Source organism: Tribolium madens, unplaced genomic scaffold (assembly GCF_015345945.1).
Source record: "Tribolium madens isolate multiple individuals breed KSU strain unplaced genomic scaffold, Tmad_KSU_1.1 Scaffold_91;HRSCAF=231;Tcas5.2_LG7, whole genome shotgun sequence".
NCBI lineage: Eukaryota > Metazoa > Arthropoda > Insecta > Coleoptera > Tenebrionidae > Tribolium > Tribolium madens.
Window position 1 is genome coordinate 9,013,108 of NW_025401063.1, and position 24,289 is coordinate 9,037,396.

The 24,289-nt window shown below is 33.9% G+C and overlaps 7 protein-coding genes across 10 annotated transcripts; 4 read left to right on the plus strand and 3 right to left on the minus strand.

The window, feature by feature from the left end:
* Window positions 1–2,603: 2,603 nt before the first annotated feature.
* On the plus strand, window positions 2,604–3,653 carry LOC123011284 (FYVE and coiled-coil domain-containing protein 1-like). The gene is made up of 3 exons (XM_044408653.1): window positions 2,604–2,690; window positions 2,747–2,789; window positions 2,844–3,653. Exons 2-3 carry the CDS (start codon window positions 2,753–2,755, stop codon window positions 3,584–3,586), a joined length of 780 nt encoding a protein of 259 aa, XP_044264588.1. The 5' UTR covers window positions 2,604–2,690; window positions 2,747–2,752; the 3' UTR covers window positions 3,587–3,653.
* Window positions 3,654–4,108: 455 nt separating this feature from the next.
* LOC123011341 (uncharacterized transmembrane protein DDB_G0289901-like) lies at window positions 4,109–5,258 on the minus strand. Its single transcript, XM_044408728.1, has 3 exons — window positions 5,055–5,258; window positions 4,947–5,000; window positions 4,109–4,888 (listed from the first exon to the last, which is right to left on the minus strand). The coding sequence occupies exons 2-3, from the start codon at window positions 4,978–4,980 to the stop codon at window positions 4,158–4,160; spliced, it is 765 nt and encodes a 254-aa protein (XP_044264663.1). The 5' UTR covers window positions 4,981–5,000; window positions 5,055–5,258; the 3' UTR covers window positions 4,109–4,157.
* A 4,165-nt stretch (window positions 5,259–9,423) lies between these two features.
* On the plus strand, window positions 9,424–21,159 carry LOC123010387 (oxysterol-binding protein-related protein 9). 4 transcript variants are annotated; one of them, XM_044407250.1, is made up of 15 exons: window positions 9,424–9,595; window positions 15,405–15,605; window positions 15,652–15,753; window positions 15,806–15,883; window positions 15,934–15,984; window positions 16,032–16,110; window positions 16,161–16,253; window positions 16,418–16,547; window positions 19,164–19,309; window positions 19,389–19,578; window positions 19,630–19,889; window positions 19,937–20,331; window positions 20,387–20,614; window positions 20,661–20,771; window positions 20,826–21,159. In XM_044407250.1, the coding sequence occupies exons 1-14, from the start codon at window positions 9,446–9,448 to the stop codon at window positions 20,739–20,741; spliced, it is 2,184 nt and encodes a 727-aa protein (XP_044263185.1). In that variant the 5' UTR covers window positions 9,424–9,445; the 3' UTR covers window positions 20,742–20,771; window positions 20,826–21,159. The 4 variants fall into 4 exon arrangements, with proteins under 4 accessions (XP_044263185.1, XP_044263184.1, XP_044263186.1 ...); XM_044407249.1 differs by having other exon boundaries at window positions 20,661–21,159; XM_044407251.1 differs by having other exon boundaries at window positions 19,167–19,309; window positions 20,661–21,159.
* Window positions 12,441–13,843, minus strand: LOC123010390 (elongation of very long chain fatty acids protein AAEL008004-like). The gene is made up of 3 exons (XM_044407255.1): window positions 13,746–13,843; window positions 13,509–13,699; window positions 12,441–13,451 (listed from the first exon to the last, which is right to left on the minus strand). Exons 1-3 carry the CDS (start codon window positions 13,795–13,797, stop codon window positions 12,903–12,905), a joined length of 792 nt encoding a protein of 263 aa, XP_044263190.1. The 5' UTR covers window positions 13,798–13,843; the 3' UTR covers window positions 12,441–12,902.
* Window positions 21,160–21,235: 76 nt separating the features above from the next.
* LOC123010392 (centromere protein X-like) lies at window positions 21,236–22,185 on the plus strand. The gene is made up of 3 exons (XM_044407257.1): window positions 21,236–21,378; window positions 21,426–21,620; window positions 21,673–22,185. Exons 1-3 carry the CDS (start codon window positions 21,307–21,309, stop codon window positions 21,688–21,690), a joined length of 285 nt encoding a protein of 94 aa, XP_044263192.1. The 5' UTR covers window positions 21,236–21,306; the 3' UTR covers window positions 21,691–22,185.
* On the minus strand, window positions 21,643–23,062 carry LOC123010389 (phosphorylated adapter RNA export protein). Its single transcript, XM_044407253.1, has 4 exons — window positions 22,915–23,062; window positions 22,324–22,864; window positions 22,181–22,272; window positions 21,643–22,125 (listed from the first exon to the last, which is right to left on the minus strand). The coding sequence occupies exons 1-4, from the start codon at window positions 22,948–22,950 to the stop codon at window positions 21,697–21,699; spliced, it is 1,098 nt and encodes a 365-aa protein (XP_044263188.1). The 5' UTR covers window positions 22,951–23,062; the 3' UTR covers window positions 21,643–21,696.
* Window positions 23,063–23,263: 201 nt separating this feature from the next.
* On the plus strand, window positions 23,264–24,165 carry LOC123010391 (copper chaperone for superoxide dismutase). The gene is made up of 2 exons (XM_044407256.1): window positions 23,264–23,763; window positions 23,819–24,165. The coding sequence occupies exons 1-2, from the start codon at window positions 23,379–23,381 to the stop codon at window positions 24,115–24,117; spliced, it is 684 nt and encodes a 227-aa protein (XP_044263191.1). The 5' UTR covers window positions 23,264–23,378; the 3' UTR covers window positions 24,118–24,165.
* Window positions 24,166–24,289: the final 124 nt, after the last annotated feature.

Below are 24,289 nucleotides of genomic sequence, written 5' to 3' on the forward strand. Positions count from 1 at the left end.
ATCACGTGGAACTTGCACAAAATTTTTGACAAAAAAATATGAACAAACTTTGAGAACAAATCATAATTTTATGATTTTTTTATTGAATTACTTTTATACGTATTACAAGAACTTTAATTTTTTTTAGCAAAATTTTAAGCAAAATTTAAACAATTCAAATAAATGCATGATATTATGCAAATTTTGCAATCTGCACGACCTATTTATTAAACATAGCGGAAACGGCGGTTGTAGGTAGCTCTTAAGGCAATTAATAAGAGTGAGATCAGGAACCAAACACACTTCCGAATCTATTATTCTGAAATGTATTACTCTATTACTCCTATAAAAATACATCAATTAAATGAAAGCAATTCGTAAAGAGATATTACACCATTTAATTAGACACCACACTGATTCTCTATAAAAATATATTACACATAATTAGTTATACTTTATAAAACTGTCCATTTACAAATGCAGGAAGCTTCTTCAAACATAGTAAAGAAGAACTGATAATTATTGGCTACATCTTTCAGACACTAAGCACGAAACCTTTCTCTTCTCGTTAAATTATATGCATGTTTGAGTAAAACGTACGTTATTGTTGACTTACATCTTTTTAATGAAAACCACTACCAAAACTAATATCCTCATTGCATGTTTTATTATGTTTAACATCGTCGATAATGGTGGTCAGTGCATGCACTGGACTATGCAAATTTTTAGCTGCCGTTGACAGAATTTCAGACACTCGTTGCAATTGTGCGTATCTCGTAATTTCAGCTTCAAGTACTTTTTCCGCTTGTTTTAACTGATTTTTCAAATCTTGAATTTCACGTTGATGGTTTGCGCCATAGCTGCATTCTAAAAACAAAACAAATGTAAAAAACTTAACACAAAAATCTAATTTCAGACCTTGTGGACCAATTGAGCTTCATTTATTTTTGTAAAAAATTCTGTGACTTGTTGGCGGAGAACAATATTTTCAGCTTGCAGGACCGAACTTTTTGCCAAACTGCTCAATTTTGCTGCCACCAGCAGAAAGTTAACGTTTCCGCAAAGCCCAAAATCTGAAATTAACATATTTGAAAATGTGTGTTACTTTAACATACTTAACTCTTACAAACATGAGCTATGGTTATTGTAAAAACTAGTGAGAACATCCTAGGCGACTGATTATTTAATGATCAAATTCTAAGCATTTATGTGTAAATTTGTCCCTTCTCGATGTCAAAATAAAGACATTTTTCCGCAGTAAAGCTTGTACTATTGTAAGAATAGTGCATCGAGAAAGTGATGAATCATTTTCTTTTTGTTAGATTATTGTATTTGATGTTTTTGATCGGTCGTTAAACTCGATTGAGCAGAAAAATGTTATTTGAAGAGTGGACTTGCTGATTGGCTGTTAAAAATCAATTTATTTTAAACGAACACTAATTGTACTATCGAGTAATAAGTGTAATGGGTACGAGAAAAATAATACAAGAAATAAATGAAATGGTTGTTAGCGATTTGCACGCTATTTGTGTTAATAGTTTCCTATAACACTTTTCAATATTTCTATATAACTCCTAGAAGAAAGAAAGCGACCCTACAAATCGGTTCAATTTAAAATAATATATGTATTTAAGCACTTTTTGAAAAAGTTATATTTTTTTATATGTCCTGTGATACTTAATTGTTATTTAATCACGTCTCCATGCTTGTCATGGCAACCATAACAGCCTAGTTTGTTAAAAGTCTCAACACACAAAAGGCTACTTGTGTCAAGTTTGTTATTATTTGGCATTACAACTTTAAATAATTTTACCAAAATCTTGACATCTCGGCTTCGTCTCGATTTTACAAACTTCAATCTTGTCTATTATTTGCTTCATATCGGTCTTATGACGTTAATAACTATTAAAAAAATAGTAAAATGAATAGCAAAAATTTGGAACCATGTTTATGAACTGCTAAACAATTTACTACGCTAAAAAAATTATAATAGAAAACACATACAAATCCATTTATTGAAATTCTTTTAATCATTTTTAATTTATTATAATGGAATAGTATATAAATGAACATAAATCTTTAAATAATAAGTAGGTAACTTTTTTTTTAATTTTGTATTTTATTTTGGCGGCAGTATCATGCAACAATATCAAAAAAAGTTTATAGTAAAATATAATTTGTAAAACTTATCATATCATAATTGAGAATTCATAGAATTTAAGTAATCTCTGCTTAAAATATAACAAAAATCAATTAACTATTTTCAACTTTTTGCAATGGTGAACACATAAATTTGGCATTTCTTGAATAAACTTTTCTTCATTTCCGGCCAATCAAACGAATCTTAAAAACCCATTACATCACCTAAAACTCCATGGTCTGCTTGTCCGAAATCAAATGAATACAATTAAAAATCAGCAATTAAGAAATCTGATGAATTCATATACAACATGCAACATTTTTAGCATTTTTTCCAGATCCTTTCAACAAGATTCTTAAAATTATTATTGCAGAAACACCCTCGACTAATTTTCCAGTGCATTATTTCTATGCATTGAAATCCAATTAGAATGTAAATTAATACCGACCATCTATTATAACCATCACTGGCATGCTGGATGTAATTACGCCACTCGTATAAAAATGAGTGGTACCATAACAAAAACAACAGTATCTCCTCAGCTTTTAGCCCAACACCTCCTCCAGCTCCAGTAAGACTACAAAATAACATAGATTTTTGATATACAAAATATTAATGTCTTTTCAGGCAATCATGTCTAGAGTTTTTGTTGTCATGGTCGCCATCTTAGGTAAGTTCACTCTTTTCCTCCTCTTCTTGACACTCATCGAAATTTCTTTCGAAGCGACCGCTTCTTCCAAACAACAAAAACTGAGCACGATTGCAGACCCTCAAGCCCAATCAACCGCCCAAATCGCAGCCATCGAATTCGAAGGAGACTATTCCGCCCACGGGGGCAAGAAATACTCCTCCAGTGCTGAGCTTACTAGCCTTGCTCACTCTTCGGCCCAGCAAGCCAAAACGGCTGTCCGTAATCAACAAACTGCCGGACTGCAAGCCGCCCTCGGGGCCCAAACCGGTTACGCCCGCGCCGCTCTCGAGGCCGCCGCCGCGGCTCAAGTGGCCCTCGTAGCCAAACAAGTTATCGTGCAGAATATCGAAAAGGACATCGAACACGCCGCCCACCAGTTACAAGCCGAAGAAGCGCAGTATCAGCAGTCATTACAAGCCGCCAACGCCGCCCAAAACGCCGCTCAGCAGAGCCAACAACAGTTAAGCGCCACCACTGCCGCTCTCGCAGCCGTGCAACAAGCCGTAGCACAGACTGAACGCGCTGCTGCCGCCGCCTCCTCTGCAGCTGCCAGTCAGCATCAGATGATTCAAGACGCGCAGCAGAGGTTAGCGAGACTTCATGAGAAATTGCATGCAGCGTTGGGAGGATTGGAGGAGACTAAAATTTCGGCTCAGAAGGCGACCGCGGCGGCTCAGATTGCTCAAAGCAATGCAGCGGCCTCGGCGCAGTTGGCAGTGGTGAACAGCGCGAGTAATCAGATAGACGAGCATGGTGCTCATGAATATCATCATTGATTTTGAGGTGCATTGTGTATCATCCATTCTGTAAATAATCATTTTAGAAGAAATACATCATGTTTTAGAATATTCTTGTTTTATTTCATTTATACATTTATGCATACGTTGTTTTTGTCATAAATTGTCATCAAACCAATTTTGTTGAGTGTGATCAAGACATTGATATTTTTAAATTGAGAAAACTTAATTTTTTTGCATGTCTTTTTTGCTTTCTAGTCGCATGATTAATCTATTAATACGTAAGAAAATCTCATTATTAGCGATGAGTGGCAAAAGAATGCAAATTGATGTAAACGAAGCTCAATTTCGTTCCGAATCGTTGACTTTCTTTAATGGATTAAACGATTTTATCGCGTGCTTACTAATTTTGAGTAGTCAAAAAGGTACCAGAGCGAAATGGAATGTTACGGATAATAATTTATCGAAATCACATAAAAACCAAACTTCCTTTACCTACTAAAAATGTTCCCAAATCAAACAAAAATTTTCAAAAACAACTTTTATTTACTAGATAATAGGTATATAAATGAGATAAACTACAAATACAAGTCTTGATCTCTTGACCCCGTTAGTGAAACTTTCCAGCCCCCCCATGTCCATGTCCCTTAGCACCCAACGCCACAGCATTAGCCGCAGCTGCAGCATTAGCCTGAGCCGTATGAGCAGCCGCTGCCGCTTTCTGAGCGGCGGCTTCAGTATCTTGCAAGTCGGCGATAGCAGCCTCCAATTGCTGAGTCAACTGAGCAATTCTCGTTTTAGCATCGGTCACCATAGCGTGTTGAGAGGCTGCAGAACTGGAAGCTCCTGCTGCAGCTTGACTGGTGTGAGCGGCAGTGGCTTGAGCCGCGGCGAGCGCTGCACTCAGAGTGTTGACTTGTTGCTGAGCCTGCTGATTGGCCTCTTGGGAAGCTTGAGCAGTTTGTTGGGCGCTGTTGTATTGAGCGATTTCGGCCTGGAGCTGCTGCTGAGCTGCTTGAACTTGGTGGTGCAATTCTTGAACCAAGACTTGCTTGCCGACGAGAGCAGCTTGAGCGGTGGTTGCAGCGCCTTGAGCCGCTTGAGCTAGAGTACTTTTGATGCCATAGGCGGCTTGGTTGCCTGCAGTGATTTGGTTTTGAGCCGCGGAGTTGGCTTGAAGGGCGGAAGTGTGGGCTAGGCTGGTGAGTTCAGCGCCAGTGGCGTAGCCATGGCCGGAATAAGAGCCAGAGTGGCCGAAACCTCCAGAGGCACCTCCATAATGATGGTAGGAACCTTCCGCTGATGAGTCTTCGTGAGAAGGGTGCGAAGAAGTGACAGCGACTAAGAAGCTCGTTATTAGATGTTGTTTTTTTTTGAAAAAAAAAATAAAATAACTTACGTGCACAAGCAGCAATGGCGATGAAACGGAACATTGTATCTTGTGTATCGGTCTCTATGATGTAAGAATAAATTCAATTTAAAAAATATTGAAATAAGCGTAACTTACCTGAATATTTTTGGAGGTACTTGCTTGTTTGAGGTCTGGTTGACACTGTCTACACTTTTACGACTGCGATTATTTATAGTAAAATTGGAAATAAGAGTCTAGGGTTGAAAAAAGAATTAATCATGAACTTATTGTCACGCTTCAAGTTATATTTTACAGACATTCTATATGACCGAGGAACTTTCTTTTTTTTATTACCTTTAAGTGTTTAATTGAACTGATTTTACGGTATTTTATTATTTTTACAACCATCACGTTTTATAAAAAGACACATAAGTGTAGCTAAACTGCAGTCCCGCTCGTTGAAATCGTGACTCTGTGCACTATCGGTTCTTGGTCTTTTTGGATTTTTTTCGGAACTTTCTCTTGTTAAATGTGGGCCGGGTAATTAAAAGTTTTAAGAAAAATTTTATCAAAAACGACATAAAATTAATCTTAAAAACATAAAAATATTTTCTCGTTTAATTTTCAATTTATATATTAATATACTCATGTGTTCATACTTTTTTAAACAAATTTACAAATAATTTTTATAAACACATGAAAAAGATGAACAGGAACGGTAAATCCAATTGAAAATAATGAAAATTTTTCAAGTAAAATTACTCGGACACATCTTAGCTGAAGAATTCCTTACTTTGTTACAAAAAAAAAAGAATATTTAAATACTACAGTTTGCTCGCAATTTGATTATTTCTTGGCTAAATTTGCTAATTGTAGGGTAAACGACGGTTCGAAAGCATACAATCATGATGTAGGTACATACTACATACTACATACTACTCTTTTTTGCATAAGTACATAGTAAAGTGTGCGATAATTTACAAATGAGTCAAGTATTGTAATGTAAAATCGCATGAGTTAGATTTTTAACAAAGCTCTAATGATGATACCTAAGAATCCGAAGCTTTTTATTACCCAAATTTTATGTGTTAGGTATGTTGTATGTATGATAACATCATTATCATATAATCTTGTAGGTATGTACATACCAGGTGAATAAAAAGTATGAAACCAAACGTTTATTGCTTAAAGTATACTTATTTTTTGAAAAAACTAATTGAAGAATGATAAAGTACCTACTATAGAAATGTGATAATAATGTGATATAATTTAAAATTATAAGTTGTAATTGAGATGATTAAAAACATAGAACACATTATTTATATTGTCAATTTATGTACAGTTGTAGACAAAATACTTTGGTCGTCAATGTCACTTGAATGACATTAAATTCTAAAGCATGCTTTAGGACTGTTAACCTTATTTTTAGCTACTGTCAATCATAGTTGACAAGTTGTACATATTTTTGATAGAAAGGTATAATAGCTGTCATTAATTTGAAATTGTCATTCATTTTAACGTTAAAGCTTGAATTACATTAAAGTGTCATAAAAGTGACGACCAAAGTATTTTGTCTCCAACTGTAATGAAGATTCGACGAATTTGTTCTTTGGGCTAGCAGATTCGAAAATAGAATTAAAGTTTGAAAAAAAAGTGTTCATTAATATTAAATAAGTTTGTTTAGACTAAAATGTGTATTTCTCACTAATAAATTCATTATAATAAAAAAATACAATTTAGTAACAAGCAAGACAACATTCTTCTCTGTGTTTTTGAATTTGGCGCGTTTTTATTGATTCAACTGATTACTGCGCCTCTGGTGAGTCAGGTGTTCATTAGATTTGAATTAGGGGTCGTTTTTTTACATAGGAGGCTTATGGCCGTTTCCGATCTTTTTCTCTCTGATCTGTGATTAATAGTCATAAACTGCAGTTTTTCAGAAACAATTATCATTTGTTCTATCAAGAGACGGCATAAATATGATTCTAGTTTATCTATCTTAAGGCTGTCCGGGAGTGAACGGGCAAGTCGGTTTTCAGTACTTATTATTCTTTTTCAAAAGCAACCAGCAATACACCCTAGGCAGGGTCCAAACTCAGTCTTTACCTGCGTTCAGGGGTTGGGTTAGTAAGTGTAATAAATTGTAATAAAAGTAAAAGATCAGTTCGCTAATATTTTTATGCTTTGAGTTTGTGGAAGTTGCTCCAGAAATTTCTTAGAAAGCTTGTTGTTGTTGTTTGTTGTTTTGACTTTTGGATCTTAAAAGAAAATCTAATCATAATTATTCCTATCCACTTGATAGGTTGTACATATTTACTAATTAGAAAGCTCACAGGTTCCATTTTCAATGGAAATTAAATTTTTGTATGGAGTAACAAGACATAATTCCATAAATTAAAACTTTTACAATCGGAAAAATTACAAACTTATGCAATTGTGGACTCAAAATTTTAGACATCAAGATATGTCAGTTCAAAAAATATCAACGTAAGCCACGCTTTAGTGTCATTAGGATTGACGTTTGGATCTAAAACTTGAAAGATTTAGTTGAAATTTATTTTTGGCGTCGATTTCCTAAAATAAAGCCAGCAGTTGCAGTACGTTTTTTATATAATTATTATTTTTTTATTTTGAATTCTTGTCACTTTTATTCAGCTGTCAGCATAAAAACTACAAAAATAAAAAAAAAGTTGCACATAAAGTCAGTTTTACATTTTAAGTCAACCAAATGACAAATCGTCCAAAATTCCGTGTCCGTACATCTAAATATCAAATTTACAATGCGCACTATAAAATTCATATTCTTTGGAGGGGCATTTATGATTTTTTTTAGTTTAAAAGTATCCTTGTTTTCCATTACAATTTTTTGACATTGACCACATTTATGGGTACCACTAACTAACATTTACAGTTATGTTTTATAAAAAAAAGATTGTGATAGGCCGAATCATTTTTTATGAAGAACAACGATAAATTAAAAAATAAAAACGATCTCTTCCATATTTTTTTTTTCATAGATGCCCCGTTAAAAAATTATTTGTTTGAGACTTGGGACTTCTGGCGAACATTTGTTTAAAAGTAATATTTTTTTTGTATACGCTCTCGAAACAAGCTGAGTCTTTGCTGGACCCAATAAAATAGTATGAAAATGGTTATATTAGGTACTCAATACCCAAAATATAGTTATTCAGAACGGATAAGTCAATTTAGTTACTATCGTGGCGAAATTTGTTTAATTAATAATAGGTGCAAATTTGTTGTACAATAAATTATTTTGTCTGATTATTGTTGCTATTTATTAAAACTCTCATAGATAATAAATAATCTTAGATCCCCACAAGACACACATTTTTTTCGAAAAAAAATGGTCAGGTCTACTAAACTCGGGACATTCGATAGAAGTACAGTTCCAACAAAATTCACTTGTTTTTTCATTTCACGTCAAATGTTTCTGCTTCTAGTTTTCTAATAATAATAACTGAAAATTATTATGCTAATTACATGATAAAGATGACCATAATCCGTTATTTGCTTGGGTTGGTACAAGGGCAGGTATAGACCCTCGATCCTGACAGCGCCTCTAGTGGTAAAAGCAATGAACTAGAATGCATTTTTGGGCAAAATATATTTATTAATAATTTAAAAACAACAGTGTTTTATTACATGGTGTTTGTTGAATTTGTTAAGAATTAATATTTTGTAATAAATACCAAAACCCTAAAACGAATCTTTAGGTCTACCGTTAAATATCGTGACTTTTACATCAATCACAATATCTCAAAAACTAAAGACTTTTTTAAAAAAAGGCCAACGCATCGGCCTATAGAATATTCTTTTAAATTATCTTACAAAAACCGAAATTAATTACTTGAAAAATGACTGAGTAAAGTTGTTTTCAAGTTCACCATTTATGCATTTTTGTTCTTTTTTTAAAAGCATTGAATTTTTAAAAAAAATCTCAACGTATCGGCCTGTAGATTTAAAAAATCTTTATTTTGATGTATAATACATGAAATTCTGTTGCATATTAAGAGAGTAATCTTGTTTTCAATATACTAACGTCTCGAATCGTTGGTCGCGGACACCCTTAATCAATAACTAACTAAAATTAAATGTCGTAATTTTTGAAAATTTTTGAAGGGGTGAACAAACTAGAGAAGATTATCTAATTTTTCAAAATTTGTGAGTGAGTTCGTGTCGGAATATGTATTATTATTGATTGCATCTTACAGGCGCAGGCCTCGTAAAATTATGTGAAAGACCCTGTATTTTTGAATCATTGAATTTCATATGCAAGAAAATTTGGAAGCTCATCGAAACTATAGTGCATTGGTAACACACAATTTTTTTTGCAGTTTATAGGAAGTCAGAAAGTTTTACTACCCAATTTCAAAAATAAAAAATAAATAAATGTTTTGGTATTGTTGAGTTTTTATTCTTTTTCAAGCATTTAGAACAGGCAACCAAGAATACACTTTAGGCGTTTGCGCACTGAAAACCCCGACTTGGTTAGGGACAAAAATGTCAAATTAGTAACTAAACGGCTTATGAGAGTAGTTTTAGTGGTGTTGCTTATCAAAATCGAAGAAATGGTCGTAATGGAGGGTTCTTTAAGTAAATGGACGAACGTGATGAAGGGTTGGCAGTATAGATGGTTCGTACTCGATGACAACTCCGGCCTTTTAACATATTACACAGTGAGTAATCCACCTGTCATTTTTTCAACCGTCAACATAACCACGAAAAGCCGCTCCTGGCATTTACCGAGTGTCTTCCGTTTGTAAACAAGTTAGGTGGGTGTAACTCCAGGTCTCCAATTAACTGGATTGTTGCTCAGTTTACGGTCATTTCCACTAATAAAAATAGCATTAACAAAAAGACGAACAACTGCGCTGTTACGGTAATTGCCTCTTTGAGTGTTGTTCCTCTGATAAAGCAACGCGAGTTCGTCTGCACCCGGGGCGTTATTATCAAAGTGCACTCCAAATCCAGTTATGATAATCACCTTACTCTCAGTCCTTTGAAATGAAGACGAAGACCTGGTGTAGTGTTTAAATCAGCAAGAGTAAATGGGACGTAATTAGTATAACTTGTTCAATTAAAACCATTATTAAAGTTAGCATTATTTTTATAAAGGTAAAAAGGGCGATCATTTATCAAATTCCCATACAATGGGCATCAAAAACAATCATTGACATTTCTCTTGTTTCCCTATTGCTCATTGTATATTAATTATTTAAAATAAAGTCTACATGTTTTATATATAGTTAATTAGMTAAATCAACTTAATTTCGTTATCTAATCATCCTCGCTGTAAAATGTCTTAAGTCCTCAATTAAGAAATTAATTCAGGCTCAACATAACATAATGGTCAATTTTGTTGAATGGTATTCATACGATGTGGGTGAAATTTGTTAAGTTTGGAGATGTCAAAACCCACTTAAAATTTGATCACAGTTTATTACGTAAATAGTGCAATAAGGATTTAATTTTATTTATAAACAACTAATAGAAATCGCATTAATAGTTGACAACAAATTTAAAACATACTAAGATGAAAAAATTAAAAAGGAATTGTCCAGTGAAGCTGGAACAACACTGGCGTGGTATGCTTATAACTTACTTCTACTGTTCTACTGGGACATTTTTTTAACTCTGAACAGAGCAGTTTAAAAAAGCACAGATCATTACATTGTTGTCATTCAATGATAGTCTCAGTAGCGTGTCTACAATTTAAGAGCAACGATATAAAATTGGTTCATATTTAAATGAAGATGATGACAAGAGAAACAGAAAAATTATATGGTGTGGCAGATTTTTTAAAACAAATTTAATTCTTTTCAACTTTGTCCTTACACTTTTTTTGTATCTTTAATAATGAAGTATTCACAGAAAGTCAAAAATTGTATAAGGTAAAGCAAAAATTTCTGTTAGAAAACAGTTGTGCTTTTTTAATTATTGTTTTTAGCAAAATTTTTACTATAATTTAATTTTTTACTGTGAAGCTTGTAATTTTTCTGTTTGTTTTGCATCATCTTTATTTAAATAAAGCAATTTTTTATTTCGTTATACTTTTAAATTGTAGGCACGCTACTGATACTATCATTGAATAACAGCAGTGAATTGATCTGTGTTTTTTAAACTGAACATAGAGTTCAGTTAAAAAATGTCCCTGTATGTATATTTAATAAAAGGCATAACAGTATAGACTTCTCAGGATTAGTAACAACGAAGTGTTCGATTATATGGTAGAATTGTACCTCCATATGTCTTGGATAAAATAAAATAAAATTGTTTATTTATTTATTTTTTTTATTTTTAGACAATATTACCTTTACAAAGTGTTTTATAAGGTACAGTCGCAACCCAAATTGACATATTTTTTATTTAACTTAAATTTAGTTATATCAAAGGCTACTAGGACTAAAAATTTCAAGAATTAAACCACCCCTAACTGAAAAACAAATAGACAAAACAAATTATTGACCCTTATACACGCTGATTTTTTCTCTTTCCGAAAACGTTTTAAAAAGTAGGAGGTGCCATTTAAAATTTTAAAGTAGGGGTGGCTAGCGACTAGGGGATGCAATTTAAAATGTAACTAATGTTGGTTTTCAACTTCCCCCTCGCGATCCTAATTGACCTGTTGTCCTGGCTCCTTTTGAAATGAAAGGCCTGTATAATTTGAAATTCGTGCCATAATTTCAGCGATAATAGAAAGTCAAATGACATTTTTAAAATATTTTTGATTTTTTAAGACAAAAAAATCAGTCACAAAGGGTAAATTGCAAATTTATTTGAAATATTCCTTTTCTTTTGAGAGGAGGTTTTTCTTCTTTTGGATACATCGGTGAAATTTTAAGTGTCGATTAAGTGTCCATGGACAAATAAAACACAATTTTAAATTTCTTTGATCTTGAGCGGGAAAATCCAACTCGAATGAACTTTACACACTGTAAATACCTTTTTAGACATGTACATTTAGCAATGGACAACATAGCTTTATCCCTATTACGATATTTTCTTTTTCTTGTGGTAGAATTGTTTAAACATATTGTATACGAGGATGGATGACTATAAATACTGGCGGATGTAAAAATTTAAATTTCGTTGACAATGACATTGTAGGTATAGTTGAATATACAATGTAAAATATGTTCTACCGGGTGTCCGGTCTCAATCGCGAACATAGGGATTTAACATGGTATTGTTTATTTTTGCTGATTCCTGCTCGCCAATGCAACTAAGATACAAGTAAGATGATACCTATCGAAAGATAAAGTTATTTCACGTCAAATGATTCTAAAAATAAGAATAAAAATGGCATTTTTACTTTAAAACACAATTTTCAAATTTATCAAGACGTGAAATAAGTATATGAGGTACTTGTCAAAAACGTCAAAGTTTTTTTTTACAATATTGTTGGAGTTAAATAACAATGAATAATTATTCAATGCAAAAGGAGCTTTTATGATGGTCAAAACGTGTTTGATTTTCTTTATTACTTAATACTTCTTCTTGTTTTTAATAATAACCAATTAAATTCTTGATTACTTATTTTATTATCAAAAAAATTGGCAAAATACTTAAAAATCGCATTCAACATTATTTCTCTATGTTCGAGTTTGAGGCCTGACACCCGCTATATAATAGTGTTCAAAAATAATATCCTCGTGGCATAACAAACAGTAACCATGTACTGTACCATGTCTTTGAAATTTGGGTAATTGACCCACCCTGTACCCATGTTTTGAATAAAATAAAGCTTTCAAGCTGCACATTTTTGTTGCAATTTTCTTCAATTAAAGCAAAATATTAATATTTAATATGTAATAATCTCTATGTATCTCCCGATGTACCTTTATTATAATCACTACTTTTATTAGTTGCAAAAATTAGAAATTATTTAGAAGAAATAAATAACCTAAGTAGTATAAGAAGTCATTCAAACTTACAAGTTTTACATTATCGTTTTTATTTATTAATTAACAGAATCACTGTGTTTTATTTTTTCTTTTGCTTGGTCATGTAGTTTGTCTGATAAAATTGCCAGAACATGTAAAACACTAATAGAACATTAGGAACATAAATCAGCAATAGTTGTTTGGGCACTTTACATTCGGGATGCAGACTTTGCAAAGAATGGGCTATAATAACGCAGAACTGAACCATTTGAAAAATCGTCAATCTGGGTTTCCATTTGGCCATCTTTTTTTGCCATTTCGGTCCAAAACTAGCCAAAAGGTAATAAGTGTACATGAAAACATGTATTATCGAGTTGATCATTATCGGAAAAGTGCTCATGCCACCTCCGACGAATTTGGTACCTATCCAAGTTAGGAAGAAAGTGGAAGCGTGGTGATACACGTGTAGTTTAGACACTTGATTGAATTTCTTTCGTAAGATAAATAACACTGTTTCAATCATTTCAATTCCTTTGAGGATGAATGTGAAATAGCACCAATGGAGCATATTTACTGCTTGAGGGTTGTTGGAGTAGTCGACGGGTTGGCAGCCCCAAGAGTAATTGGTAGTCCATCCAGATGTCGCAACCTTTGTTGAATAATTAAGAATTAATAAAAATATTACATTATTTTAGTTAATACCTACTCCGTAAATTAGGATTAGGCAAGATACTATTTGGAAAATGTTGTAATAATAAATAACATTTTTGAGCTCGTATGGTTTGCGATTTTTCATGTAGGCCGGTAAAAATATGTAAATACTGGACAGATATAAGGCAATGATGCTGAGTACCATGGCAGGGCTCGAAAAACCGATCCAATTTTTGACCCGAGGATCTACAAAAATATTCAAATTTTTTTGTTTACTTTCTTTAAGACTTACCACTCAGGTCGTTCATCACATAATCATACTTTTCTGCCAAATAACCTGCCATTTTTCTGGAAGGATTTGTAAAAACTAAAGTTGTTTACCCTTTAAACCTTTATATAAAGACCACGAAGAACAGAAATGACGCTGACGTAGAAATCTTTTGTTTGTAAATGAAGACGGTAGAGTATGCATAGGTGTATAATAGTCGTCCTTTTTTTAGCGTTTTGTATACGTAAATTTAATTATTTAATAATCCACATGTGAATGAATTATGGATTAGTCAAATACTTTGAATGGAAACTGTGACACTGCAAATTTTGTTTGCATTCTACACTTTTTCTTATTAATATCAAATAGCATTTAACCGACTCACTTTATGGCTTATTGCAATATCAAAAAATTATTGATTTGATACTCATAATAGTGCTTTTATTGTAAGTTTGTTCAATACCAACATTCCCATATCCATTTTTGAACTGATCTAATTATTTGCAATAAACAGAACCTTATCAAAGACGGTTTTGTGGGTAGAATTAATTATAATTTCAGATTGTTACTCTGTATTATTTTATACTAAGATGCACTTACTTGTACCATAATAATCGCATATTAAATTTTAAATCAAATCAAAAATTTAAAACCTATAATTTCCTTGATGGTTATGGGTTGAAGAACAGAATTTTTAAATTTTACACGAGTTAGTGTACCTATTTATATTGTTAGCAAAAGAACGTTTTTTTTTATCCAGCATCTTGCATAAGAAAATTAAATGTCAAATGCAGAGGTAATTAAAAGACTACAAATAGCATATTAAATTTTAAGTTGTTAGCCAACTAAGCTTTTAAAATTTCACCAAGCAGTCTTTATTTACACATAAAAATACTTTTTGTTATTATTACAACTGCGCAAATTAGTTTATTACAAAAATATCCTTTGGATGTCTCTGTAAACAAAAGCAAAAGATGTAATAACTGTTATCATTGTGAGTTAATTAAACAACCCTGTGACTCGTTGTTTTATTTCAATTTTATATTTACATAGATATATTTTTATCCGTTGTTTGTCAACATATTTAAAATAGTTGATGCATTTTAAACGTTAATCTACAGCGAATGTCAGAAATTTTCCGAATTAGAGTGCTGTATTGATCTCTCACGTAACTTTTTTCCAGTTCAATTTTCAAGAGAAAATATTATTTTAAAAGAAACTACAAAAAAATGAGCGATGGGGGCACATTTTTAAAAATTTAAATTCATAGTTTGTTTTCGTATAATAAATATAATAATAATTATTGTGCTTCAAAACACTTTTGTTTTAAATTGTCCGGTAAATTGAGTTTTCCGGCCCCATTTTGATTCCGGGAACTGAATTATTACGGTATCAGAGCCGGTAAATGTAACCAAGGAACACTTACCGGATTGTTAATTTTAACAGATTAATCCTTGAAGAGACAGGAAAAGGATTTGTAAACGAATACAACTAATTTTTATGCTATCAATTTTATTTGCTTTAAGTAACAATTGAAATCACACAAATCATTCATTTGCCAATTTAATCTCTTCTCATGCCTGAAGCTTTTAAACACCGATCAATCCCACATTTTACGACCACTACTTAAATACCAATTAGAGCGAAAAACTCTGCAATAAACCTGACTTATTTACCTACCAGTCCAAAGAAAAAATGATGCGTGGCGCCCGCCGAGGCTGTGTCCGACTCAAAGGTGCCGTTATCGGTATAGACGACGAGGATGACAGTACCTTCACCATCACAGTCGATCACAAAACGTTTCATTTCCAAGCACGAGATGCTGAAGAAAGAGAAAAATGGGTGCGGGCCCTCGAAGACACGATATTCAGACACGGCAATCGCGTAAGTGTAAAATTGGATTTTTTTGTGAAATCAAATCGGTCTTTAGACTTTGTGGGACAATCATCGGCCACCCCCAACCATTAAAGACTTTGATAATAAAGTGTCAGAAGCAGATGCATATCTACAGTTAATGATTGATCAAACTAAGGTAAGTTTTGGGTTTTTTAAGTAGAAAAAATGTAAGTTTAGAAAAAATGCAGAATCTTGAAGAAAGGATCAAGTCAATGACGGACGGCGATGATAAAGTCAAGTGCCAAGTGATCCTAGAACATGCAAATGTGAGTTGGAGACAAATTTTATTCAACTATTTTAATTTTTTCATCTGCAGGCGATGCTCGACAATATCAAACACTCAATAGTACTCCTCCAAATAGCAAAGGTACTCATCTTTCTTTTGTTAATCTTGGTACTAATTTTGTTTATTAGAACACAGCACATCCTATTAACGGTATTTATCAACCAAGGCCAGGTACTTCCACAACTAACATATCCACAAATATGGGAGGTTTGTTTCTACTTCATTTAACTAAAACAAATTAACTATGTTTTTATTAGAAGTGAATAACGTGGCTGGTACTGTCGTCCAACAAGGCATCGAACTGGGTTCAGAGTGCATCGAAAGTGGAAGAAGGCACAGCCGGACCTTGGGTAAGTAATAATTTTTGACGACTAATAACTATTTTACGCATCACTTAACCGTTTAATTGCCATAATTGGGTCAATTGTGTAAAGACGAAAACATTGACTAATAAGGTTACGCAAGGATCATTAAACGGGCCTCTTCTTTTAACACAAATTATTTTCCTTGATAGAATTGGTGCATCCAAGTGCGGCGGCAAGTCTTGCCGTTCCCCCCATGTCCTACTCGAGTTCAGAGGGTGAGGAAGACTTCTATGACGCCAACGATTCACCCTTCACGCCAGGAAGTCAGCAGACGCCCACGTGAGTATTTCTTTGCATGATTTTTAAAAAAATCCATAGTTTATACGCCGCTATGAGCTCGAATAATCTCAAGGCTGTAACGTCGGGAATTAAAATTTACGGCCCCGTCGTTGTCGTGTAGTAAAGTTTTTATTGGTGAAGAAAACAGGTGATAATGGGATAATCATTTTAATTAATAACGTCATTCGACTTATGAAGTATTAGATTTTTAGTGAAGTTTTGGAAAAGTCGGACTAATGAAATAAAAGAAGTTTAACGAACTGAAAGTTTGTTTCTTGTCATAATTATTATAACATTGCTTTCGTGTTTTAACAGTGCAATATGACTGAATCTCGGCCGCCTTCATTTTGAATCCCTCGTTTCTGACTAACGACAAGAAAATTAAGTTGGCATGGAATGCGCAATTAAAAATCACAAACACGAGATAAGATGACAGGGAGAACTTTATAAAAGGGAAAATGCCGGGCCAAAAGAACACCGCAGAAACTCATCTTACTTTCATTACGTTGTACAGTGGTGTTAAAGCGAATTTTGCGTGTTTAGGATGAATGAACTACAGGGACAACATTGATTTATTTAATCACGTCCTTGTTGAATGTCAGGGATTATGATAATTATACGAATAGTTGTACTGTCGGATTTGTATAAACATAATAACAATAACTGTGTTATAATTTTTCAAATCTTTCAAATTTTGTTTGGCCTTACTTTTCATTAACTACATAAATTGAAATGAGGAAGCAGAATCCATTTTTGGGAAAAACAATTCAGAATAGAGACTTTTTTGAAATTAAATCAAAAATTATTTTGTAAAGCAAGGAATGGAAATTTAGTTTTTCGCCAAATTCACATTAATCAGTTTTAAACATAAATCTATTAAAGTAACAAAGGGGACAATAATTTAAGCAATATTTCTTGTATTGACGTTAAAGCTAATTAGCATATAAAAGACCACCAAGCCGGAAAATAGAAGTACGTTAGAATTAAAGGAACCAAGTCCATCATGCACTGTAGTTAATTCCATATGATGACAATAAGTGGGCTGTACTGCTGTACATCATTTGAAAATGCCGATAAAATAATTTAAATTAAACACTATTGAACATTATTGAATCAACAAGAGCATCTAGAAGTCAGTTGTTAATTGCATATTATGTATTGCTGCTAATCAACTTTGAAATCGGCTTTCTCAAAAATACCTCTATGGACTCTGAGCTCCCAATATGTACTTATTTTAATTAGAGAATGCGAAAAACGTAATTGTTTTTATTATTTTACAAAGCAGCATCAGGCAAAAAAATCAGTCTTTAATTCTTGACATTTAGCTATTTAAAAAATTTCAACTGTGAACTCTTGGACTTTGTACCTTTTATTTCTTTTTCGATATGGCAGTGTAATCTTATCGATGTATTAATTATTTTATCAAAGCATTGATTTTATTTTTGAACGTCTCAATATTGTACAGACCACAAATGTTAAGTAATATGTAATCATAATCCTCTTTATAACAATTTTGTAGGGTACTAACGTTAATTAATTTTGATTGTGTCCAATTTGCGTGTTTCCTTGTAAATTTATAAAATTCATATAATAATCAAAAACTTACAAAATGTTGAAATTTAAAATCTTATAGTTTTATTATTTACACCTTTCAAAAAATATGAAACTATGAACCAATTTCACTATCGCACATACTCGTAATTATAAATAAAAATAAAAGCAAATTTTGACTGTTTGTTGTAGAGATTTTTTTTATTTTCTTGCAGCTTAACAGCGAGAAAAAGAAAATGTATTGGCAGTAAAAATCTGTCAACGGGCGATTTAGCCTTATTTTATTAATTTATAATAAATGTAATAACACTAATGCAGTTTTAAAATTTTTACAACATAAATAATTAACTCTGGATTGTAATTATCCTGTGATTTTATTTAACTATGTAATTTTGTATTTAATACATGTAATTTCTTTTGCGTTTGAATGCAGAATACAAATTCTTTTGTTCACGACGTCGAGCTATAATTTAATTTACTCTCCAAATTTCATGACGAGTTACGTATGTATCCATTTTTTGCTGGCACAGTTGCAAAAAACAACATTCTATTGACCGCCCCCGACAATAATCAAATGCCTTTTCATATTCGCCGCACTATTTCATCTCTCTCGTTTGCGCACACGTAACGCCGCGACGCCGTTATCCCGAGCGTCTCTAACCCCCAAGATTCCCATCGTGTCTTTTTGTTTGCAATAATCGTCAACCATCACCTCATGTGATCTCAAGTATAATCCTCGTGCCGTAATAAACCGTTGACAATAACAACAATGCACAAATCCGTATCCCTAAACCTCGGATCGATGAAACGGGTCTATTGATTTTCGTCCAAGACTGACATCAACATTTGTGTTTACTCATAAAATAATTGTCAATTTACACGAAAACACCGAACCGAAGCCTTATTTTCATATTTACGCCCAACGAATTTTTTACGTGTAGTTTTAAGAAAATAACACCAAAATGATCCGGCTTTTGAACAGTCGGTTGGCGTTCAGACGTAGGAGGTAAATTAGTTTAAATTGACGTTTGTCAAATTGTAGCGATTGATGATGTGTTTTTTCAGTAGTTTGAGATCTTTTGATGATGAGACCCAAGCGGCGTTGTCTATTAGCAATAAACAAACCATTCAGTCGAATAACTCGAGGACGCCGTCCGTAAGACAGGATAGCACTACTTTATCAACGACCACCGGCAATCTCGACTATGATGGTAAGAATGTCACTGTAAAAGTGTCATTTAACATCGTACTAAATTTGCTGTAAACCATTCTAAAATTTGTGTTTTGTAGCCCTATATGAGGAGGATGATGACCAAGACGTAGAGATGGAAAGTCACGGTTCTGTCATTCGTCATCTTTTGTCCCAAGTGAAAATCGGAATGGACCTGACGAAAGTGGTCCTTCCCACATTCATCCTAGAAAGGCGTTCGTTGTTAGAAATGTATGCTGATTATTTTGCTCATCCCGACTTGTTTGTAAAGTAAGTGACTCTTTCTTCGTTGAATCGAAGGAAAATTTTTATTTATTGTAGTATAGCGGAACTGAAAGATCCCAAAGATCGGATGGTACAGGTGGTCAAATGGTACTTATCGTCGTACCATGCCGGACGGAAAAGTACCGTGGCTCGAAAACCCTACAATCCGATTTTGGGCGAGGTATTCAAGTGTCACTGGGAGATCCCAGGTGATACAGAAGACAAAGAAGAGGGGGTTGTTTCCGACGGTCCCGTGCCATGGTGCAAAAGAAACCAACTGTCGTTTATAGCGGAACAAGTATCGCATCATCCACCTAGTGAGTATTCACTTGAAAGGAGACATAATTTAAGCTATTTTTTTAAGTATCCGCATTTTATGCGGAACACTACAATAAACGCATCTCTTTCAACGCTCACGTGTATACAAAGTCAAAGTTTTTGGGTTTGTCCGTATGCGTATATAACATAGGACAGGGTATAGTTTCAGTCTTAGACTACGACGAAGAGTACGTGGTAACATTCCCCAACGGTTACGGACGCTCTATTTTAACAGTTCCTTGGATAGAATTGGGAGGCACGGTCACCATAACTTGCCAGAAAACCGGTTATTACTGTAATATCGAGTTTATAACCAAACCGTTCTACGGCAACAAGAAACATAAAATAAACGCTGACGTCTTCGGGCCAGACGATAAAAAGCCGTTTTTGTCAATTAACGGCGAATGGAACGGAGTAATGGAAGCCAAATGGTCTGATAAGGTGAGTGGGGAAGTGACGGGTGTCGTATTGGTGTTTTTAACCCATGTTAATCTAGGACACTGAACAATTCATCGACGTAAATGCCCTTGAAATAATTAAGAAAAAAGTGAAACCTATCAGCCAGCAGGAAATAAATGAGTCACGCAGACTATGGAAGGAGGTAACAGCCGGCCTTAAGTTTAACGATATAGATAAAGCAACGACGGCTAAACAAACGCTGGAGCAGAAACAAAGAGACGAGGCTAAAGACAGGAAAGAGGCGGGGGTTGAATGGCGAACAAAGGTGAGTTGGTTTAAGGGATGTGCTTGTGATGAGACGTTTGTTTTAGTTGTTCCATAAATGTTCGGAAGACGGATGGATGTATACAATGCCGCTGCGGCAAAGGCTGCAAAAAACATCGAATACTTGAACATGAACGGTCTTATGATTGATAATTATTGTGCTTTTCTGAACTGTTCTATGAACTGTCTTGTCTGATGAATTATTTTTTCAGGATTATTATAGTGAACTGTGATACATTATCATGAAAAGTGTACGTATTGTAAAATTTTTAGTATTATACAGCTGCCGGACAGCATTTATTTTCGTGATGAAGCAATTTATATAAGTTAAATATTCCATTTTTATTTAAATTGGATGTACACGTTTGGTTGAATTAACTTGAGTTTTTTACGCGAACAATTTTGTTGTAGTTTTTTTTTTTTCTAAATTTTATGTGACTCGCCTGTGAAGGGTAACTGGTAGTACAATCAGATCATATTTGTATGTAACTTACTTCCAAGTTGAACTCCTTTAAATAAATGATAAACACATATCATCCTATTAAATAACTGCATTTGCATATTCTATAAACGGAAATGTTACCTTTACGTTTTGGCGCCAAATAAACTGTCAAAGATCGAGGTAACATAACCTCACATCTTAACTAGATTTACGATTTATAAGAGTTCTTATTGAAAAAGTTGTTATTCTAAATGTGCGACATGCCATCATCTACAAGTACCGACGAACCCATTATTTCAAAAGTGAACACATGCTTCAAAAATGTGAGTTATGCCCAAAATAAAATTTTAATTAAAGCGTGACTTTCTAGGATATTATTAAAGAGGTGCTCAAATCAAATTTCGTAAACCCCAGAACAAAAATATCCGACGATTCTGTAGACTTAGTGACTGAATTGAGTAAATATATAGTAGTAGAAAGCTGCCTCAGAGCAGCCAAACAGTGTTCCACCCAAAACAGAACTACTGTTACTTTAAATGATATGGAAAGCGTTCTTCCGCAAATCGTAAACGATAATCAACAAGCAATGAAAATAGTATTAACTTTATTTGTTACAGATGTTGGATTTTCCATAAATAAGTTTAAAACAAGTCCATATCATTTGAACAATTTATATCAAGAAAATCATCGTCATAAGTCTCACACTTCCTTCTGTCATCAATTCCATTACCCCCATCCATGCCATCGCCGCTGTTCTCATGTCCACCATCTGTTTCAGGCGTTGGTGGTGGATTAATTACATCCCTCTCATCAGTCTCTTTTCTTACGCGATTATTTTCCTTAGCTAATAATTCAGCTCTTGTTAATAAATCAGGCAAAAGTTTGTTTTTCGAAGCAGCAATTTCATCTTTAAGTTTCTTCAGTTTCTTTTTTTGTTTCTTCTTCATCATAATCTTCGATTTCTCCTTCTCGTCATCAAAAATGTTGTTTTTTTGCTCCTGTGTTAAATCGTTGTCATGCCTGACTAGAAAAAGGAATACGCCCCCTGGAGTTCTACGTCTGGTTTGGTTCTAATTTAAGTGGTTTATTTTAATGTAATAAAGCAGAAACACAATAAAATCTTACCATAATTAACATTCCGCCTTCTTCTTCTATCCTTTTAGTTTCCTTAAATATACTGAAGGTTTTTTCTATACCCAATGTATTAAGTACCCTCACTACAATATTTTTTTTTCATAATTTTATACTGACGATTTTTAGAAACTTACAGATCAATTCCTCCTTTTCTTCAAATAATTTATTGGCTATATCCTTTGCAATTTCTTCCGGGGTATTTGAGGCGGTAACAGTTAGATCTATTATATTCCTGGAATGACCTTTAGCCCTGTCTTGACTTTTGGGTCGCCCCACTGATCTAACATTCGAATTTTTCCTGTCGTCTCTTGTCCTTTTATTATTCGTCCTGTTAAAATGACTTAAACTATAATCATAAGTCTCCACGTCACGTGATCTGTCCTTAATAGTAACATCACAGCTATTTAACGTTTCAGAAAGAACATCTTCCTGGACTCTAGTGCTCCAAATATCATATTTCTTTCTTTTGGGCTGTTCCAATTTAGGTTTTAACTTAATTTTAGGCTTCTTGCTTTTCCTATTCGTTGAATCAGAATCACTGTCTGAATCAGAGGACTGCAATTCTGTTTCGCTTTCAGATTCAGGGACCACCACTGGAAAACGCGGGTTTGGTTGAGTCCCCGAATAGTCAGCTGGTCTTTCAAGCGGTGTGTACGTATCCGAATCGTCGGACAACTACAATATTCACCAATGAAATCATTTACCAAATTGTGATTAAAAAGTACTTCGCCCTCTTCTAATACAACTTCGTCTTGTTCCATAATAAAACACCTCTTATTTGTTACGTTTTGACGAGCGAAACTACCGCTGTCAACTTCTATGCTGTCCAACTGTCGTTATAATGTTTAATGTCTGCGTCTGCGTACGAATTTTTAAAACCGCTAATTTGTCATTTTTCTTTGCAAAACTTAATTTGAATTAGATTTCTACCAGTAATAAATTATGTAATTCTAGTGTATGCTACAAGCAAAACATTATCGGTGTAAATAATCAAAAAAGTTGGTGATTTTACAGGAATTCTCGGGTTCGTATATTCTGGTAAGCCTATATTCGGCGGCTTATCGCAAAAGGCGTCTGTCAAAATGACTGACAAATGACAATAAGATATATAACCTTCAAAAAGTCAATAATTATTTCGACGAAATATTCTCTTTAGTGCATTGTCATGCTGTAGTTGTGGTTTGGAACGATGCCAGAAAGTCAAATTGAGTTTGCCGTGCAGATGACATGTAACTCCTGCGTGGAGGCAGTGCAAAAATCTTTGGCTGGTGATCCCAATATCAAGAATGTCAATGTAGACCTAGAAAAGGGGTCAGTCGTGGTCACATCTACACTTCCGACTCTCCAAATACAGGAAAAACTTGAATCGACCGGTCGCAAGGTCGTTGTAAGAGGATATGCAGGTAGTTCGGCAGGTGTTGCTATTCTAGATACGGGAAAAGGGAACATCCAAGGGGTCGTTAGGTTTGTTCAAGTAGCACCCAGTTCGTGCATCATTGATGGTACCCTTGATGGGCTGGAACCCAATACTGAGTATAAACTCACCGTGAACGAATGCGGGGATATATCACAAGGTAAACAAATTTAATTAATAATTACCTACTGTAAGTTGAAAATATTTTATTCTAGGATGTAAAAGTGTTGGCGGTGTATACCAGCCACTTCAAGACGGTGAAGGACGCCCTTATGGGGACTTGGGAGTCTTCAAAACAGGGAATCACGGTCGAGCCACTTTCAAGAAAGAAGATAATGTTCTTAACTTACCTGAAGTCATAGGACGTTCACTTGTTGTCAATTTCGGAGAGAAAAGACTAGTTTGTGGGATCATTGCAAGGTCTTCTGGCCTTTTCCAAAATCCCAAAATGATATGTGCATGTGATGGAGTAACTATTTGGGATGAGAAAATTGCACCCAAAGCTGTTTTGTAGTTATAATTAGGTGTAATTGTTAAAAAAAAATATATTTTCACTTGTTCAGGTCGTTGTTCTTACTTTTGGTACCTTAATCTTAATTATTCCAACATTTTATCTTATGTCTACCAGCAGAACAGGACAATACAAACACGAAACAAGTATAAAATTAGCCAAACAAATTGGGGAG

Excerpts from the sequence above, each read along its gene's own strand:
- LOC123010391 (XM_044407256.1), top strand. The coding sequence starts at position 23,379 with ATGCCAGAAAGTCAAATTGAGTTTGCCGTGCAGATGACATGTAACTCC. Across the intron at positions 23,764-23,818 it reads ATGCGGGGATATATCACAAG|GATGTAAAAGTGTTGGCGGT; the intron begins GTAAACAAATTT and ends ATTTTATTCTAG.
- LOC123010387 (XM_044407249.1), top strand. The coding sequence starts at position 9,446 with ATGAGAGTAGTTTTAGTGGTGTTGCTTATCAAAATCGAAGAAATGGTC. Across the intron at positions 15,884-15,933 it reads TGATCCTAGAACATGCAAAT|GCGATGCTCGACAATATCAA; the intron begins GTGAGTTGGAGA and ends TTTCATCTGCAG. Across the intron at positions 19,890-19,936 it reads AGTATCGCATCATCCACCTA|TATCCGCATTTTATGCGGAA; the intron begins GTGAGTATTCAC and ends TATTTTTTTAAG.
- LOC123010389 (XM_044407253.1), bottom strand. The coding sequence starts at position 22,950 with ATGGAACAAGACGAAGTTGTATTAGAAGAGGGCGAA. Across the intron at positions 22,865-22,914 it reads TTGTATTAGAAGAGGGCGAA|TTGTCCGACGATTCGGATAC; the intron begins GTACTTTTTAAT and ends TGAATATTGTAG. Across the intron at positions 22,273-22,323 it reads AGAAAAGGAGGAATTGATCT|TGAGGGTACTTAATACATTG; the intron begins GTAAGTTTCTAA and ends AAAATATTGTAG.
- LOC123011284 (XM_044408653.1), top strand. The coding sequence starts at position 2,753 with ATGTCTAGAGTTTTTGTTGTCATGGTCGCCATCTTAG. Across the intron at positions 2,790-2,843 it reads TGTCATGGTCGCCATCTTAG|CGACCGCTTCTTCCAAACAA; the intron begins GTAAGTTCACTC and ends TTTCTTTCGAAG.
- LOC123010392 (XM_044407257.1), top strand. The coding sequence starts at position 21,307 with ATGTGCGACATGCCATCATCTACAAGTACCGACGAACCCATTATTTCA. Across the intron at positions 21,379-21,425 it reads TGAACACATGCTTCAAAAAT|GATATTATTAAAGAGGTGCT; the intron begins GTGAGTTATGCC and ends GTGACTTTCTAG.
- LOC123011341 (XM_044408728.1), bottom strand. The coding sequence starts at position 4,980 with ATGTTCCGTTTCATCGCCATTGCTGCTTGTGCAC. Across the intron at positions 4,889-4,946 it reads CGCCATTGCTGCTTGTGCAC|TCGCTGTCACTTCTTCGCAC; the intron begins GTAAGTTATTTT and ends CGAGCTTCTTAG.
- LOC123010390 (XM_044407255.1), bottom strand. The coding sequence starts at position 13,797 with ATGGCAGGTTATTTGGCAGAAAAGTATGATTATGTGATGAACGACCTG. Across the intron at positions 13,700-13,745 it reads TGTGATGAACGACCTGAGTG|ATCCTCGGGTCAAAAATTGG; the intron begins GTAAGTCTTAAA and ends ATATTTTTGTAG. Across the intron at positions 13,452-13,508 it reads GCCTAATCCTAATTTACGGA|GTTGCGACATCTGGATGGAC; the intron begins GTAGGTATTAAC and ends TATTCAACAAAG.